The sequence below is a fragment of the Haliotis asinina genome, chromosome 8 (assembly GCF_037392515.1).
Source record: "Haliotis asinina isolate JCU_RB_2024 chromosome 8, JCU_Hal_asi_v2, whole genome shotgun sequence".
Taxonomy (NCBI): Eukaryota; Metazoa; Mollusca; class Gastropoda; order Lepetellida; family Haliotidae; genus Haliotis; species Haliotis asinina.
This window is the reverse complement of record NC_090287.1, coordinates 39,522,642-39,539,077: the sequence shown is the minus strand read 5'-3', so window position 1 is coordinate 39,539,077 and position 16,436 is coordinate 39,522,642. Positions and strand designations below refer to the sequence as shown.

Here is a 16,436-nt window from a genome sequence, read left to right as displayed (position 1 = left end):
AGTTTATTTAATTGGCACCAATTGTGTTCCAGGGGGCTGTTTTGCTCACAAGACAGCAGTAGGGGCAGGAGCTCTTGTCATGTACCTCCGTTACCTCATTGACCCTGGACCTCTGGACCTCAACTCCTCACACCGGGTGCTGCCTGAGAGCTCTCGGTCACTACTGGAGAAGGCAGAAGCAAGTCTGGGAGACTCCCAGAAAGTGAAGAAGGAGGGCCTGATCCCTGTGAAGCAGAAGCTAAACGCTGACGACCTGGCTCTGAATCAGATGGCTCCAGCCCTGGAAGACAGGGAAGGGGATGATGGGTTCGGAGATGGGGGTGATGCGGGAGAACAGTCGGAGGAGTATGAGGGGGATGAGGACGAGGATGAAGATGAAGAGGGAGAAGAGGGTGTGGATGATGAAGCATATGAGGATAAAGACATGTATCCTGATAAAGAGGAAAATATTCGTGATAGGAAGATTGTTCATTTTGGTGCTGAAAGGAAGGATGATTTGAATGATGTTGAAAGATTCGGGAGAGGTGATGGTGGTGGGTTGGTTGATAACATGGATATGGACCAGCCACTAAAGGGGGATAACCCTCAGGGAAATGCTGATGATGCGGAATATACCTATTATGATGAACCGGAAAAAGAAGAGAAAAGTGTTCAACAATCAAATTTTAAGAAAGACACACATGTTGTGAAAAGTCACCATAGGAATAAGAGTCATAATCCGCATGAAAGCAGACGATTGGTCCGTGACCCAAAGGGTCATGACCCAGTAGGAAAGACAATGTTCATAGTATTTTCTGTTTGCTTTCTGTTTTTGTTTTTCTTAATGTACAGATTTATAAAGAAACGCAGGATACATATTCGCTACCATCCAAGGACAATCTTCAGCTTGTGAGTTGTGTGTGATGCTGCTATAGGATGCTGTTTTTTCTGTTGCTGCTATCGACCCCATACTGCTGTTGGTCTGTCATCAACAGCCTCACCTATATTGTAGATGACTTTGCCCGATGTAGCATTTGGTATGGACTGAAGAGGTCTGTACAGAGACCAATCGAATCTCTCAGGTATAAGTACAGAGCCTTTCTAAACATCCGATCACTTCTTGGGTGGGATTAGCTAGCACCAGGGAGAGGGCTTATTTCTGAGTTTCTGCTGCTGATGCAGTTAAGGACGTCATGATGTGAGGTTGACGGGAGGAATGATGGAGTTGTTTTGGTTGTTTCAATAACACACATACAGTGTGTCATATAGATCACATGTCTTTTGAGTATTGATCCATTCTAGTAACACATGGATTGATTTTCAAAACTACAAATGCTCCAAAACACAAACTCTTAAAAATCAAAGAGTGACTTCTTATTCATACATTGTATTGACGAAATGCTTGCTTGAACATGCTTGTCCAAAATTCTTCACTCAAACAATTGAAATCGATTGAACAATTGATTGAAAAATATCTGGGATGTGTTGGCTGTAATATACAATACATGTTTGGGTTTTTAACATAGTAATATTTCAGTTTTGTAATGACAACCTGTATTTGATAACTTTTGGAGCTTATGGGGTATTTATGCATCATCCAGGTGATCACACCTCATCACCCAGTACAGTTATCCACTCTGACTTTGCAAAAACACAATCATCTCCCTATTTCATAGCATATTTTCCCCTTTTCTCATTTGGCGCTTATATCATATCTTATTTCAAATATTAGAAAATCAACAAAATTTACAATCACTGAAATGAGTAAACTGAACAGTTAAAGAAGCAGGTTTAAAAAATATGAAATCTCATAAAAGTAAGCATTTATGTTTATGTATTCTTTTTAAAAACGTGGTAAATAAAACCCAAACAGTTGTGTTTCTTTTTCTGCTCTGTATATGTTCTGTGACTGCACCTCCATCTGTTGGTGTTGTTGAAGTCATCTGTGTCGCTGATGTAGAGGTCTTTTTGGACACAACCAGAACAATCAAACTTGTCTAGTCCGTATCCTTATTCTTGCCTTCTCTGAGCCTGGGAGTGGATGAGTGAGTGAGTGAGAGAGTGAGTGAGTGAGAGTGAGTGAGTGAAAAGGTCAGCAATATTGCATTTATGTCACAGTGATGTCATGATAATTGAAGTAAACAGAGAGTCGAAAGAATGAACAATTACCAGTGACACAATTAATGCAGGTCATTGTCATGGCAACTCAGTCAAGGTATTCTAGAACCCTGGGTCTAGATTTTCAAAGCTCTGTTAGCGCTAAGATAGCCATACATTGACATTAACTTACAACTGTCTTAGTGCTAATTGAGCTTTGAAAATCTAGGCCCTGCATTCTGATTGGTCACCCAGGATTGGATGTCAGAGTAGAGATAATATGAAGTGACTTTTAACGTGATGTAATTCTGATTACAACAGAGTAGACTTTGGAGACTGCACAGATCACTTTCAGTATCATGCTCTAGTGAATATATTCATAAGTACTTTTTACCAAATATGGTGCCATACATATTGATGGTCAGTCCTGAGTGATTTTAAACCTGCTTTATTGACTTAAACGTCTCATACATTTTATGTCTTTGGCAAGATTATGTAGACATTTTGCATAATGTTGCATAATTTTTATAGCATTAAGGATCACATCAAATTCCATTGGATCAAACAGTTTGCTAAACCTGCTTCACTGTTGTGGAGATTTTTGTTCTCGTTAAATCACTATGACATTCTTGAGTTCAACTTCATCCCCTGGTTTTTTCAATATCAGAGTACATTTCAAAGTTGAGGAAAGTATTTAGTACAATAACCAGCATCCAATCGCCAACAAGTTTGCCATTTGCTTCACAAGTGTTCATGGTCAGTCTTTCACAAGGCAGGATGCTGGGTTCTTACATGCAACTCAACAGAATTCAAGGTTTACTGGGTTCTTTCATGTTACTATAGTAAAGTCTTATGAGAGATAAAGTAATATGAGAGATTTTGGTGTTTCTTTTTCAGTAGAAAACAATCAACCTCCTTGAAAAAGGATAGTATTTACTATTGCTGATTAAAGGGCAGGTTCCCTAGAATTTATTAGTCTACTGACTGATCTAAGAATTGAGAACTGATTTTGAACATGATTGTTGATTTTACAGCTTTTATTGTGTTGTTTGCTTTTGTTCAAAACTCATGATTCTGCTCAAAAGCTGAGATGTATCAACATATTTGGAGAGGAGAGGGTACTTTATCAGGGTTTTTTATTTCTCGCTTTGCTATGTCAGATGAAGTGTCATTCTTCAGTAGTATAGTCCAACATATGCGCCATGTGAATTGGTCATTTGCAGTACAACTACTTATGGTTAAATGGTATTTTTGCATTTTTTGGCTTTGTTCATATAATGTATTTGGCATTTTATATGTTTTGGTCAGACATTTTTCATTTGTTAGTTTACAAATTCACGAAATCTTAAAAACTGAAATGTGAAAATCTAAATATTGTCTATTTTTTCTCTAAGAAATATCAAAATGTGATGTTGATATAATAAGATGCTCGGTGTCTTTTCTGGTACAAAACTCCGGATGTGTGAAAAATTAAAGTAAAATGTGAATGTTTGTACAACATTTGTTAGTCCTTGAAAATGATTTGAGGACTGAAGTATCTCCATGGAGATATTATGATGATCATTGCGGCTTTTTACCTGAAGGATTAATGAAGCTTGTATGCTACATGAGTAATAGGACTGTTGTATGCTGCATGAGTAATAGGACTCTTGTATGGTACATGAGTAATAGGACTGTTGTATGGTACATGAGTAATAGGACTCTTGTATGGTACATGAGTAATAGGACTCTTATATGGTACATGAGTAATAGGACTCTTGTATGCTGCACAAGTAATAGGATCCTTTTATGGTACATGAGTAATAGGACTGTTGTACATGAGTAATAGGACTGTTGTATGGTACATGAGTAATAGGACTTTTGTATGCTGCACAAGTAATAGGACCCTTGTATGGTACATGAGTAAGAGGACTCTTGTATGGTACATGAGTAATGGGACTGTTGTATGGTACATGAGTAATAGGACTGTTGTATGGTACATGAGTAATAGAACTGTTGTATGATACATGAGTAATGGGACTCTTATATGGTACATGAGTAATAGGACTGTTGTATGGTACATGAGTAATAGGACTCTTGTATGGTACATGAGTAATGGGACTGTTGTATGGTACATGAGTAATAGGACTGTTGTATGGTACATGAGTAATAGGACTCTTGTATGGTACATGAGTAATAGGACTCTTGTATGGTACATGAGTAATGGGACTGTTGTATGGTACATGAGTAATAGGACTCTTGTATGGTACATGAGTAATAGGACCCTTGTATGGTACATGAGTAATAGGACTGTTGTATGGTACATGAGTAATGGGACTGTTGTATGGTACATGAGTAATAGGACTCTTATATGGTACATGAGTAATGGGACTCTTGTATGGTACATGAGTAATAGGACTGTTGTATGGTACATGAGTAATAGGACTCTTGTATGCTGCACAAGTAATAGGACCCTTGTATGGTACATGAGTAAGAGGACTCTTGTATGGTACATGAGTAATGGGACTGTTGTATGGTACATGAGTAATAGGACTGTTGTATGGTACATGAGTAATAGGACTCTTGTATGGTACATGAGTAATAGGACTGTTGTATGGTACATGAGTAATGGGACTGTTGTATGGTACATGAGTAATGGGACTGTTGTATGGTACATGAGTAATAGGACTCTTATATGGTACATGAGTAATGGGACTTGTATGGTACATGAGTAATAGGACTCTTGTATGGTACATGAGTAATAGGACTGTTGTATGGTACATGAGTAATAGGACTCTTATATGGTACATGAGTAATGGGACTCTTGTATGGTACATGAGTAATAGGACTCTTGTATGGTACATGAGTAATGGGACTGTTGTATGGTACATGAGTAATAGGACTGTTGTATGGTACATGAGTAATAGAACTGTTGTATGGTACATGAGTAATGGGACTGTTGTATGGTACATGAGTAATAGGACTCTTGTATGGTACATGAGTAATAGGACTGTTGTATGGTACATGAGTAATAGGACTGTTGTATGGTACATGAGTAATGGGACTCTTGTATGGTACATGAGTAATGGGACTCTTGTATGGTACATGAGTAATGGGACTGTTGTATGGTACATGAGTAATAGGACTGTTGTATGGTACATGAGTAATGGGACTGTTGTATGGTACATGAGTAATAGGACTCTTGTATGCTGCACAAGTAATAGGACCCTTGTATGGTACATGAGTAATAGGACTCTTGTATGGTACATGAGTAATAGGACCCTTGTATGGTACATGAGTAATAGGACTCTTGTATGGTACATGAGTAATGGGACTGTTGTATGGTACATGAGTAATAGGACTCTTATATGGTACATGAGTAATGGGACTGTTGTATGGTACATGAGTAATGGGACTGTTGTATGGTACATGAGTAATAGGACTGTTGTATGGTACATGAGTAATAGGACTCTTGTATGGTACATGAGTAATGGGACTGTTGTATGGTACATGAGTAATGGGACTGTTGTATGGTACATGAGTAATGGGACTGTTGTATGGTACATGAGTAATAGGACTCTTGTATGGTACATGAGTAATAGGACTGTTGTATGGTACATGAGTAATAGGACTCTTATATGGTACATGAGTAATGGGACTGTTGTATGGTACATGAGTAATAGGACTCTTGTATGGTACATGAGTAATGGGACTGTTGTATGGTACATGAGTAATAGGACTGTTGTATGGTACATGAGTAATAGGACTCTTGTATGGTACATGAGTAATAGGACCCTTGTATGGTACATGAGTAATAGGACTGTTGTATGGTACATGAGTAATAGGACTCTTGTATGGTACATGAGTAATAGGACCCTTGTATGGTACATGAGTAATAGGACTGTTGTATGGTACATGAGTAATGGGACTGTTGTATGGTACATGAGTAATAGGACTCTTATATGGTACATGAGTAATGGGACTGTTGTATGGTACATGAGTAATAGGACTGTTGTATGGTACATGAGTAATAGGACTGTTGTATGGTACATGAGTAATAGGACTGTTGTATGGTACATGAGTAATAGGACTCTTGTATGCTGCACAAGTAATAGGACCCTTGTATGGTACATGAGTAAGAGGACTCTTGTATGGTACATGAGTAATGGGACTGTTGTATGGTACATGAGTAATAGGACTGTTGTATGGTACATGAGTAATAGGACTGTTGTATGGTACATGAGTAATAGGACTCTTGTACGCTGCACGAGCAATAGGACTCTTGTATGCTACATGAGTAGTTGTGATAATAAATTTTTGTATTTGTGTTCCACAAAAAAACTGTTTGTTAACTTAATTGAATCATTACTTTACATCTGGCAGTAACCACCCACCATACAGATATTACAGGAAAATTCATGGAAACCCGTCTTCTAAAACAATTCAGAATTAACCAAATATTTTATTTCACCCAATCTGTTAATCCTTCTTTATCTGCAGTAATATTTAAAATCATATGGACCATAACTGTTTGTCCAAGATCAAGATTTGCCAAAAGGAAACTAAATATTTCCACCAAAAAACTAAATCAAAATTTTCAACTGTTACCAGTTGTAGTAATTATTCTTGCTATTTTTTAAAAAAAATAATTTGCTAATCTTGTTAAATTTTAAGTGTATGTGTTATTTCATTATGGCGACATGTATCAAAATATGTCAAAAAGAGGCAAAGTTTCTGACATTCATAATATTCATAATGAATGCTTTACTTTTGAGTCTCATTCTCAGAATTGTACATAAATTCTATTTTTCTTCTATAGATTTTAACATTTATTGCATATATAGCCGCAGAAGATTTTTTTGTTGCCCATGTGTATGGATAAATTATGTGATTAAGGATGTGTTTTGTCTATATTTAAAGCAGTATGTTTATTCACAGTTTGTTGAAGATGATAGGTTTGATCTACAAATACACCAGTATTTTCACAAAAGGTGTACAATGTTTGTATGTGGGCATCCTTATCAAGTAAGGGAGGAGGTGGATCATACAAACTGCAAAAACCAAAACAAGGCCAAATGGTTCTACTTGGATTATTACAGCTTGGTGCCATATCACCCCTACGATGATTTTTATGCCCACTGATGTAAGCTATTTTCCCATTCCCACTATCCAATCAAGATGCACAATGCCTTTGTGTGCATCCTTTTTATGTCAAAGTCTGCATATTTCATGCTTTATCACTGCAAAATACAATTAACCTAAGCTAGAAAGACCAACCAGTCCTCATCTCGAGGAACACAAAGCCAGTCAGGTCATACAAAGTCCACTCTATTCTAATTAGTCCTTCCCAGTAAGTCACATGTTTTCTGTCTGTATCGTGTCTTGTGTGCCCCCCAAGTAGCTTTACCCCCAGACATTTCTGATACGTTTCCATTTGTTCCAAAACATAACATCAACTACTCTTTGATTTTTCCTCAAATATCTGTTGACTCATATATGTACAGACCCGTGCAAAAGTATAGGACACTTCACGAATGGCAACAATTTAATCAACATGTGTACAGTGCTGTGAACTCCTTTAACATGGCCTATGGTACTGTGCATTGTGGAAACATACGTAAGTTGATAAATGTGATGTCATAAGTTAAATGATGGTCGTAAAATTGAACTGATATTATATCCTGAGAGCAGAGATGATTTCCAATTTTACAAAGATCCACCCTACTCTCACTTCATGAAAATTATTTAAGCCACACTGAAATAACATGTAAGTCTATGGAAATTGCATGAAGTGTCCGAATACTTTTTGCATGGGTCTGTACCTCAGCTGTTCAGTAATACTCTGTGTTAACTGGTTAGTTGCTGATATAACTCAAGGCATGGCCTTGCATGGTTGGTCACTGAGTAAATAATTATCTTATGGTCTGTTTACTTGGTAACTTTCAGACATTACCTCTGTCCTGTAACAAACCTTGAAATTATAAGTCTCTCACACTCATGTCTAGAAAATAATCTATGAGAAAGACAAATGAAAAGAAACTGTGACTCCACCATCTGATAGCTGGCCCACTCCTGCAGCCCAACCCTCATATTCCATTGTATCCAGTTGAACCTAAGTCCCATGTGCACAACATCATATTTTTGACCAAGGCATTCTACAGTGAAGCCCAACTTATTCAGAAAACCCTCTTTCCGAACCTAAATGGATATTAACAAAGGATATTTTTCTTTGACAATGGTAAATTAATCTGCAATTTGTAAATCTGTGATTTGCTTTCTATTTTTTCACAATGTTTTTTTATTGGCAGATGTTTCAGATAGAGCAGGACACTCTTGCACAGTATGGGAACACTTGGTATCAGTAATGTCTAATGAAATGTTTCAGATAACGGGAACTTATTATTCCCTGATGTGTGTTTTATTGACAAAGGGTAGCACTGCAGGGATCAAAAGCCCCAATCAGATTTACACATCATCAACTTTACAAACCTTTCATTCTGTAGTGGAACTCACACTGACCATCATCATAGATCTTAACTTATGGTCAAGTTCTCACCAATCTCTTAAGAGTATCTGGCTCTAACAAGGCACTGTGTTTTATTGATGCTTATTTATTGTAGATATCTATCTGTGATGTTACAAAACATGATCTGCCTGGTTTCAAGATCCTCAACTGCAATCTCAGACGTTACTTCTTGACAGCTTGTCTTTTGCATAAACTGTCAAGGACTATTGGTTATTAATTGTGATGTCGTTGACAGCACATTATTAAAGCAGCATTTACATTTCTTTCCGTTCTTAAAATCTTGTTTAAGTCTAGGTTTATTATTGATTAGCTTTTAAATAAAAGGGACACATGGCTTTGGCCATATATTGTTATTCAAGAAGTGTTTTGAAAACATTAAAACATTAAAATACTTAATGTTAATGGAGCCTATATATTACCAATGTGGAAAGTCATTATAAGATTTATATTTCTTGTAAAAGGGGAATGGAAGTATTTCATTTAATATAGTTTTTTTGTTTTAATCACTGACCAAAGATTTTGAGAAAAGCAACAATTACAAGCAACTAATTATAAGAGGAAGGCATAAAACTGCTTAGGACTTATTTGTTAGTGGCTTGAAAGGTATTACTGTAACACTGTGGGTTGTCTCCCCTGTACAGTTTAAGGTGAGACTGTCCAGATTGAAACAAGACACTTTCGCAAATGTCTGTCATTCTCCCAACATTTACAAGAATTCCAGAATAAAAACTGTTGTTGAGGAAACAATTGTTTTGCTTTACAGTATGGAGTTACAGTCAGGGTGTCTAAATTATGTCACCAAAAGGTTAGCATGAGTCTTTGGCTTTGCAAAATGTCCACCTGGCACAGTAACATGAGTATGTTTGGTTGTATGTGGCTTTTAGCAGTATTCCAGCAATATCACGCCAGGGGACACTTGAAATGTGTGAAATCAAACACGTGTTGGTGTGACAAGTGAATGCTTTCCACACTAGACTACCCCAGAACAACAACATGTTGGAATGAAGATTTGTGTGACTGATGACAGTAATGGTGGTCAATAAGCCTCTCACAGAATGCCAAATTTGATGCTTGATGTTATGTTGAAACCATTTTCTTAGTTTCTGCAGTGTTGGTATATCAAATATATGGAAATGCACATATGTCTTCTCCTTAAAGACTACTATTTGGCGCTGACTAGTTGAGACATTGTATCCCAGTTGCTTAGATTGATGCCTATGCTGTAGATCTCTGGATTATCTGTTCCAGATTCAATTATTTACAGACCACCGCCATATAGCTGGAATATTGCTAAGTGTGGCATAAACTCACTCAACATTTGGACTTTGAAAATGTCACATATATTTCAGGATAAAGGGTGAGCTACAGCACCTCTAGGAACAAGAGCCTCTCTTGTTTTAGAATTAAGTGTGTGTCATGTGTACATGGGAGTGTCTGACTGATATGTAATGTGCAGTTTGTTTATATTTAACCTAAAGGTACTTTTTAAAACATTTTTAAACTATTTTATCTGAGATCGTGAATGACTCAAGGTCACTCACATAGTTATATCATTATCTGAATCTTCCAGAGCATTTTCTGTGTCAACATGCTAGAAAATGGTCACACTAACTTTTCCTTGGTTTTTATGTGTGAATTTGTGCTCTTTACCATACCATTGCGGTATTGTAATTCAAACAATTTATGTTTTGTAAATATTTTTTTGACTGTCTGTCATACACAACAGCTTTAATAACGTCATCATGCTGTACCTGTTGCAGGTCTTTACGTATATGTTCACAGATTGTCTGTATCCATGCCTCACACGTTAACATGGTAACTGTCACTTGTGAAACTAGGCAATTTTATGTCTCTCACAATGTTATCATAATTTTGATACATGTAAATATATGTTATTAACATTGTCAATAATGTTATTTCATTTTGTTTCTCTGAAGGTCACACACTGATAATAGATCAGATTTGGAATATTGGGATATTTTGAATCCTTGTGGTACAACTGTCACAACATAATCTGTCATCATACATGCTTGCTTAATGTAAGGGAGGAAAGTTGAACAACATGAATATTATTTCTTGGAGAGTGAAAATCTGCTACCAAAGACTTTTATTTCAGATCTCTTGTCCAGTGTCACAATTTCTATGTTTTCACAGAAGGGTATTTTGCTAATGCTCATAAACTTCTAAGACAGAACTTCTTGATTGTGATTAGGGTCCATGTGACATTTCTTAATTTTTGCATGACATTTATATTCAAATTTGGAATGTGAAATTTATATGATAATGGGCTTAAGGCAAGGCAAAGAAAATTAATATTACAATGGTGTAATTGGGGAAGAGTTTGATTTAAAACTTACACATTGTGCAAACTCAAGTTAGTTAGCTCTATTCCAGTGTTCATGTTTTACACAAGTTGTTATGTCCTTGACCTGCTTCTGGCTTCACAATCCAACAACACACAACGGTCACAATGTGGTATGAATGTTATTCTGGTTTAAGTGGCATTAAATCCAATTCACTGATATACTCATAAGTTACGAGACTGGTCACAATTGCAGAAACCAAGGATTCTGTTGTCAAAATGTGGTTAAATGTGATTTAGACTCTATGTCTTGTCCGCTCCCACTTTCACCAAATTGGAAATGCCTTTATCACTTCAGCCTTTCCTCCCATGTCAAGCCACCATGCCATGATACAAGAAGAACAGTGTTCAGAGAGCTGTTGATCCCAACTTGCTCACTCACCCTGAAACCAGTGAGCATTATAAATAATCCATAGCTTCAGACCAGCAGCATTTGAGATCTGAGACCAACCATCATTATACGTTCCTTCCTTACGTGACTTTTAGAAACTGGAATGGTGAAGAGGAACATTTTGATGGATAGACAACTTTTTTATGGCAGCAGATGGGACATTTTGGTGTAGGTCCCAACACTGTTATGAAGTCATTTGCTTGATAACGGTGTTAGGATTTACACCGAAACGTCGCATCCACTGCAATAAGAACTTGACTGTCCATAAAAACTGTTCCTCTTCGTCATTATATCAATGAATTGTATGTAATGTGAAGCTGTTTGTGATTTCATGGTGTTCAAGAACCTTTCACAATTTGACCTATCTACAGCCAGTGGTAGTTGCTGTCATCACTGAATTCCTGGTTTTGTTTACTCTAAAGAAGTTGAGGAAAAACTAAAATTTTACATGCGACAGTTCTATCTGCCATGGTATGACATACTTCTTCCATAAACCTGATATGTTCAAATCTCATAGCTTGGAATATGTGAAAGTGTATGATTTCATGTGTAGACATGTTTTGGGTGTTTCATGAGACAATCATAATTCCATCTGTAATAACAGTGCATTTTGGGGTTCAAAAATTCACCTAGACCACCATTTGTTGCGATTTTTCACATTGGACTCTCAAGTAAAACATCAGATTTCATTTAACTCTCAGAGTTATTAAACAAAACACATCATTGTAAAAACTTTTTCCAAGATTTGAATGTAAATGTAAATGGAATGTAAATGAAGTAGCGTGAAATCCATCATCAACTTGACGATGTCTAACAACAATTCTCACTGGCTAATAGGCCCATAGTCAGTCAATTGTGTTTCACCTAATTATAACACTCAAAACTGCTCGAGTGATTACGTTTTCACTGTGTGGAAATAATTTAAATAGATGTTCAGATATCGAATCAAACTAGTGATAATGGTTATTGAAAATCAAAACTAAGGTGTCAAATCGATTTTCATGAATTGAACCAAATCGTTGCAGCCCAACTCCATGACATGACTGTCATGTGGAAATGATTTAAATAGATGTTCAAATATCGAATTGAAATAGTGGTAAATGGTTATTGAAAATCGAAACTAAGGTGTCCAATTAGGTTTTCATGAATCGAACCGAATTGTTGCAGCCCTACTGCATGACATAATCAAACTATGGTCACACTCTGTGATTAGATACTGATTTGACTCAGAATTGTTCACCAGGGTGTCTGAGAAACATTTTGCTTTGGTTGTGGATATTTGAAAATCTCTGTGTTGCTTTTTAGATTTTTTAAAAACATTTATGGTTTAGCACATTTGGTGGTTGTTATATGTTTTATTCCCAGATTGGGCTATGTTGTCTGTGGGTTACAGGAAAATTACCTAAAGTGATGCTCTCAAGATTATAAGTAACGTGATATTAATATCAGAGAGAATCTGTGATAGTAAATTGCAAATGGATAATATCGACTGCTTGAATGTGTTTTTACACATGGTATTTATTAATACACAAACATACACTGCTGTTGACTTATCTGTGTGGTAGAAACCCAGGGTGATCTGCAATTGTATTAGAATGTTCAGACAAGTTATTAGATGTGAAAACAGAGAGATGGTAAGAATATTCAAACAGGCAGGTTATCTGAGTGTTCATACAGACTGGGGGAATTTTCAAGCAAGTTATTAAAATATTCAGATAGGCTGTTAGAATGTTCAAATAACAAGTTGTAACAGTGTTCAAACTGTCTGTTAGAAAATTGTTAAAATATTCTGATAAACATGAGGCTGTTCAGGTAAGATAATCCAGCTATCTGTTCAGAAAACCAGCTGCTAGAATTGTTCAGTTAAGAAAGCTGTTGAATGATGATGTTCAGCTTTTTCTGACTTTCATAATGTTAAGATGAGCAGATTTGCAAAATGTTTAGATACACAGTTGTTATAATATTCAGACAGGAATGCCGTTGAAATGTTGAGGTAGCTGTAAGAACATTCTGATAGGCCAACTGTTAAAATGTTCAAACATGTTGGCTGTTACTATGTCCAGATGTTACAGCTGTCAGAATAGCCAACTGTTAGAATGTTCAGACAGCCAGGTTGTTAGTATGTCCAGATAGGTCAGCTGTCAGAATGTTCAGAAAACCAGGCTGTTAGAATGTTCATATAGGCAGACATTTAGAATGTTCCAATGAGGCAGGTGGAATATGTAGACCATTGATATGTTCAGACTCTCAGATTTTTAAAATGTTCAGATAAGGCAGCTGTGAGAGTGTTTAGACAGACAGGCTGTGGTAATGTTCAGATATGCAGACTGCTGGAATGTTCTGACAGGCAGGCTGAGAGAACATTTAGAAAACATTTAGAACTTCATATGTGCAGAATATATTCACACAATCTGTACTAGATGGTCACATTGAGCTACAACTATGTTAGAATGTTCAAACATTCTGCCTTCATGTTGGCACATCGCAGTTTTAAATGGTTACACTAGGCTACAACAGTCAGAACGATCAGATGTGCTAGCTATTATATAACACATTCTCCACACTGATATTTATACTACAAGCATTATTCGGGATGTCTATGCTAAACTTGTTTTATGATTTCTCAGATCACAGTGCAATAATTCAGTTCAACCTAGTTTTGTATCTAGTCTTTCCTAAATGAAGACAATGAAATAAAGTGTATATTCTGATAATACTATAGAGTATTTGTTCTCATTGTGATGGCACTATGTTGATATAACTGGAAGAAAGGTCATCATGTCAGGTAACTGTGGATCTCTTGTGGATGACTTTGACTTTACACGTACGCACACACACACCTACATATGCACCCCACTTTGAAATGACACACCTTTATGTAGCTGAGATGAGTTGGGCTTTAGACTTTAGACCACACCCGGCATTATTCGAGCTACAATGTGACAAGATCAAGTTACCATTCATAAACATTTTAAGTTAAACATCCAAATGCGTTTTATTCTGAAAACATATTCATTACATTATTATTTAAGAACAGGAAATGTCATAACACCAAATACAAAGCAAGCAATTCGTTATTCACATCACATAGCTATAATTCATGATAAAGGTCAACATCCTTCAGGTTGTTGACAATGAGATGCCAGCTCATGTGGGAAAACAGATCTGCATGATGTTTCACATCATAATGTGAATGAGACTTTAATACCTTTTTAGCAGCATGCCAGTTATGTCATGGCGTATTCTGTGCTCAGCTGGGGTTGTAGTCAAAAGCACCAAAGGACAAAAGGGCCAAAATTGAAAAAGTCATAAGGGCCATAGGTAAAAAATGAAGAACATTATGTCATACAACCTAATATATATGTTATATGTTTGATAATATTAATATTCATTATTATTTGTATTTGTATTTGTGTTATTATGTAAATATATAGTAACAAAAGAGTAGTAATTTATAGTGTGATCATCATGCACCTGAAATGGTCCTGAAACTGAAGCATACAATATTTGATCTGATGATAATATGATATGGTCATTAAATCTGAAATGTTTGAAATTTGAAATGTAGCATTCTGAGTCATGAGACCAATGACTAATTAGATTGCTGAATAATTGACACCCGTGACTCTGTTTAAACCTCACAACAAATTAAAATGACAGTGATACCACTTGGTCATTCTGGGTTAGTGTCCGGTAACCTTTGCTTGATAGTGGTCATACTTAAGTGATTGCACGTCGTCTTGCCCCAACAGTGTGGGTTGGTGTTCTCGGTATCTACCACTGGTTTGCTTGTGATAGACTTGATTGTTTACAGGCTGCAGTGATTGATGAGAAATGTTTACTAATGAGAAAGAACAAGATACTAACATGGCAGTAGTGTCGCCAGCATAGCGCCCAACTCAGTCAAGGTCAGCCGTACGTTTTGGCATCAATTGAACTGCTTTAAACAGTTGTCACTTGAGGGGCGTAGTTACGTTATAGAGAGAAAAACACGGGCGTACACAAGATTCTTGTTGAAAGCTTCTTGAACAAGCTCCCAATACTATCTAACTATGAAGCTTTGCAACCTATCGGGCGTACATGAACTGGCGTGCTACGCGTCTCACTTGTGTCAGATTTAGTAAAGTGCGTTCTCAAAGAAACATTCGGTTGTGGTTCATTTTCAGCACTGAGATCACCCAACTGGAGTTTGCTCTTTGAAGAGATTTCTGGTAGATGTGGAAAGGCTTTCATTTGTTATGTTCAGTTAGCTTATATTTATCGCGTTTTAACATCTTTCACAAAAACAACCATTTTAGCCGACGCGAAGACTGACATGGCCGATACGTACTTACATGCTAACCCCGTCGACGCGTTAATAAATAACACGATGCAAAATCACAGCTCTCTTAACTGATGGAGGCATAACAAATCTCGAAATGCTTGTAGTCCAGGTTTAACGATAAGGATCTGAATGGACCAAGGCGTTATCATTAACTCAGGCTTTCACTCATGCAGTTTTACGCAGGAACTATGTATGGCATTCAGGTTTGATTAGAAGAAAGGAATGCCATATCGCTCAATGGGTTTGCAAAATGGCTACATGTGGTGATAGATACTTTCTGAAACAGACGGACAGACTGAACCTGATCGTGACCATTTTCTCAGCAAATATGACAACCATCTTGGGTTTTAGTTCAATCTGTGATTTTGGTTGAAAATGCAATACCTCAACCTGAGACAAAATATGAAGCATATTAGGTAACACAAGCACCTACTCATAGTAAGTGTCACATAACGCCCTATCAGCTCAGATATCACAGTAATATCAGGAACCATTCCATCCAAGACTTTCTGGCCCAACGACGAGTTAGAACAGTTGGTGAGACCCCTACGAGTATAATGGAACAGTCCTGTCTAGTGACTAAAGTTGATGAGTCTGGAACACATTCGTTACTTAGAAGTTTGATTGTATGTAAATAGAACCTTTTTGTGATTAAATGATAACCTGTCTTCTGTTTTTGCCGTGTAAGATATGAGTAATACCAGTCAGTGTTTTATTGTTTATTTACTTGATAATAGAAAAACATTCTCACATCCATGGCCACTTTGACAAGATGCGG

At 36.8% G+C, this 16,436-nt stretch overlaps 1 protein-coding gene across 1 annotated transcript in view; it reads left to right on the top strand.

The window, feature by feature from the left end:
• The window catches only part of LOC137294834 (uncharacterized), a 37,134-nt gene extending 35,273 nt beyond the window's left edge, over window positions 1-1,861 (top strand). The window contains exon 6 of the mRNA XM_067825956.1: window positions 33-1,861. Coding sequence (XP_067682057.1) covers window positions 33-892 — 860 coding nt within the window. The 3' untranslated portion in view covers window positions 893-1,861. The remainder of the gene's footprint in view (window positions 1-32) is intronic.
• The last annotated feature ends 14,575 nt before the right edge of the window (window positions 1,862-16,436 follow it).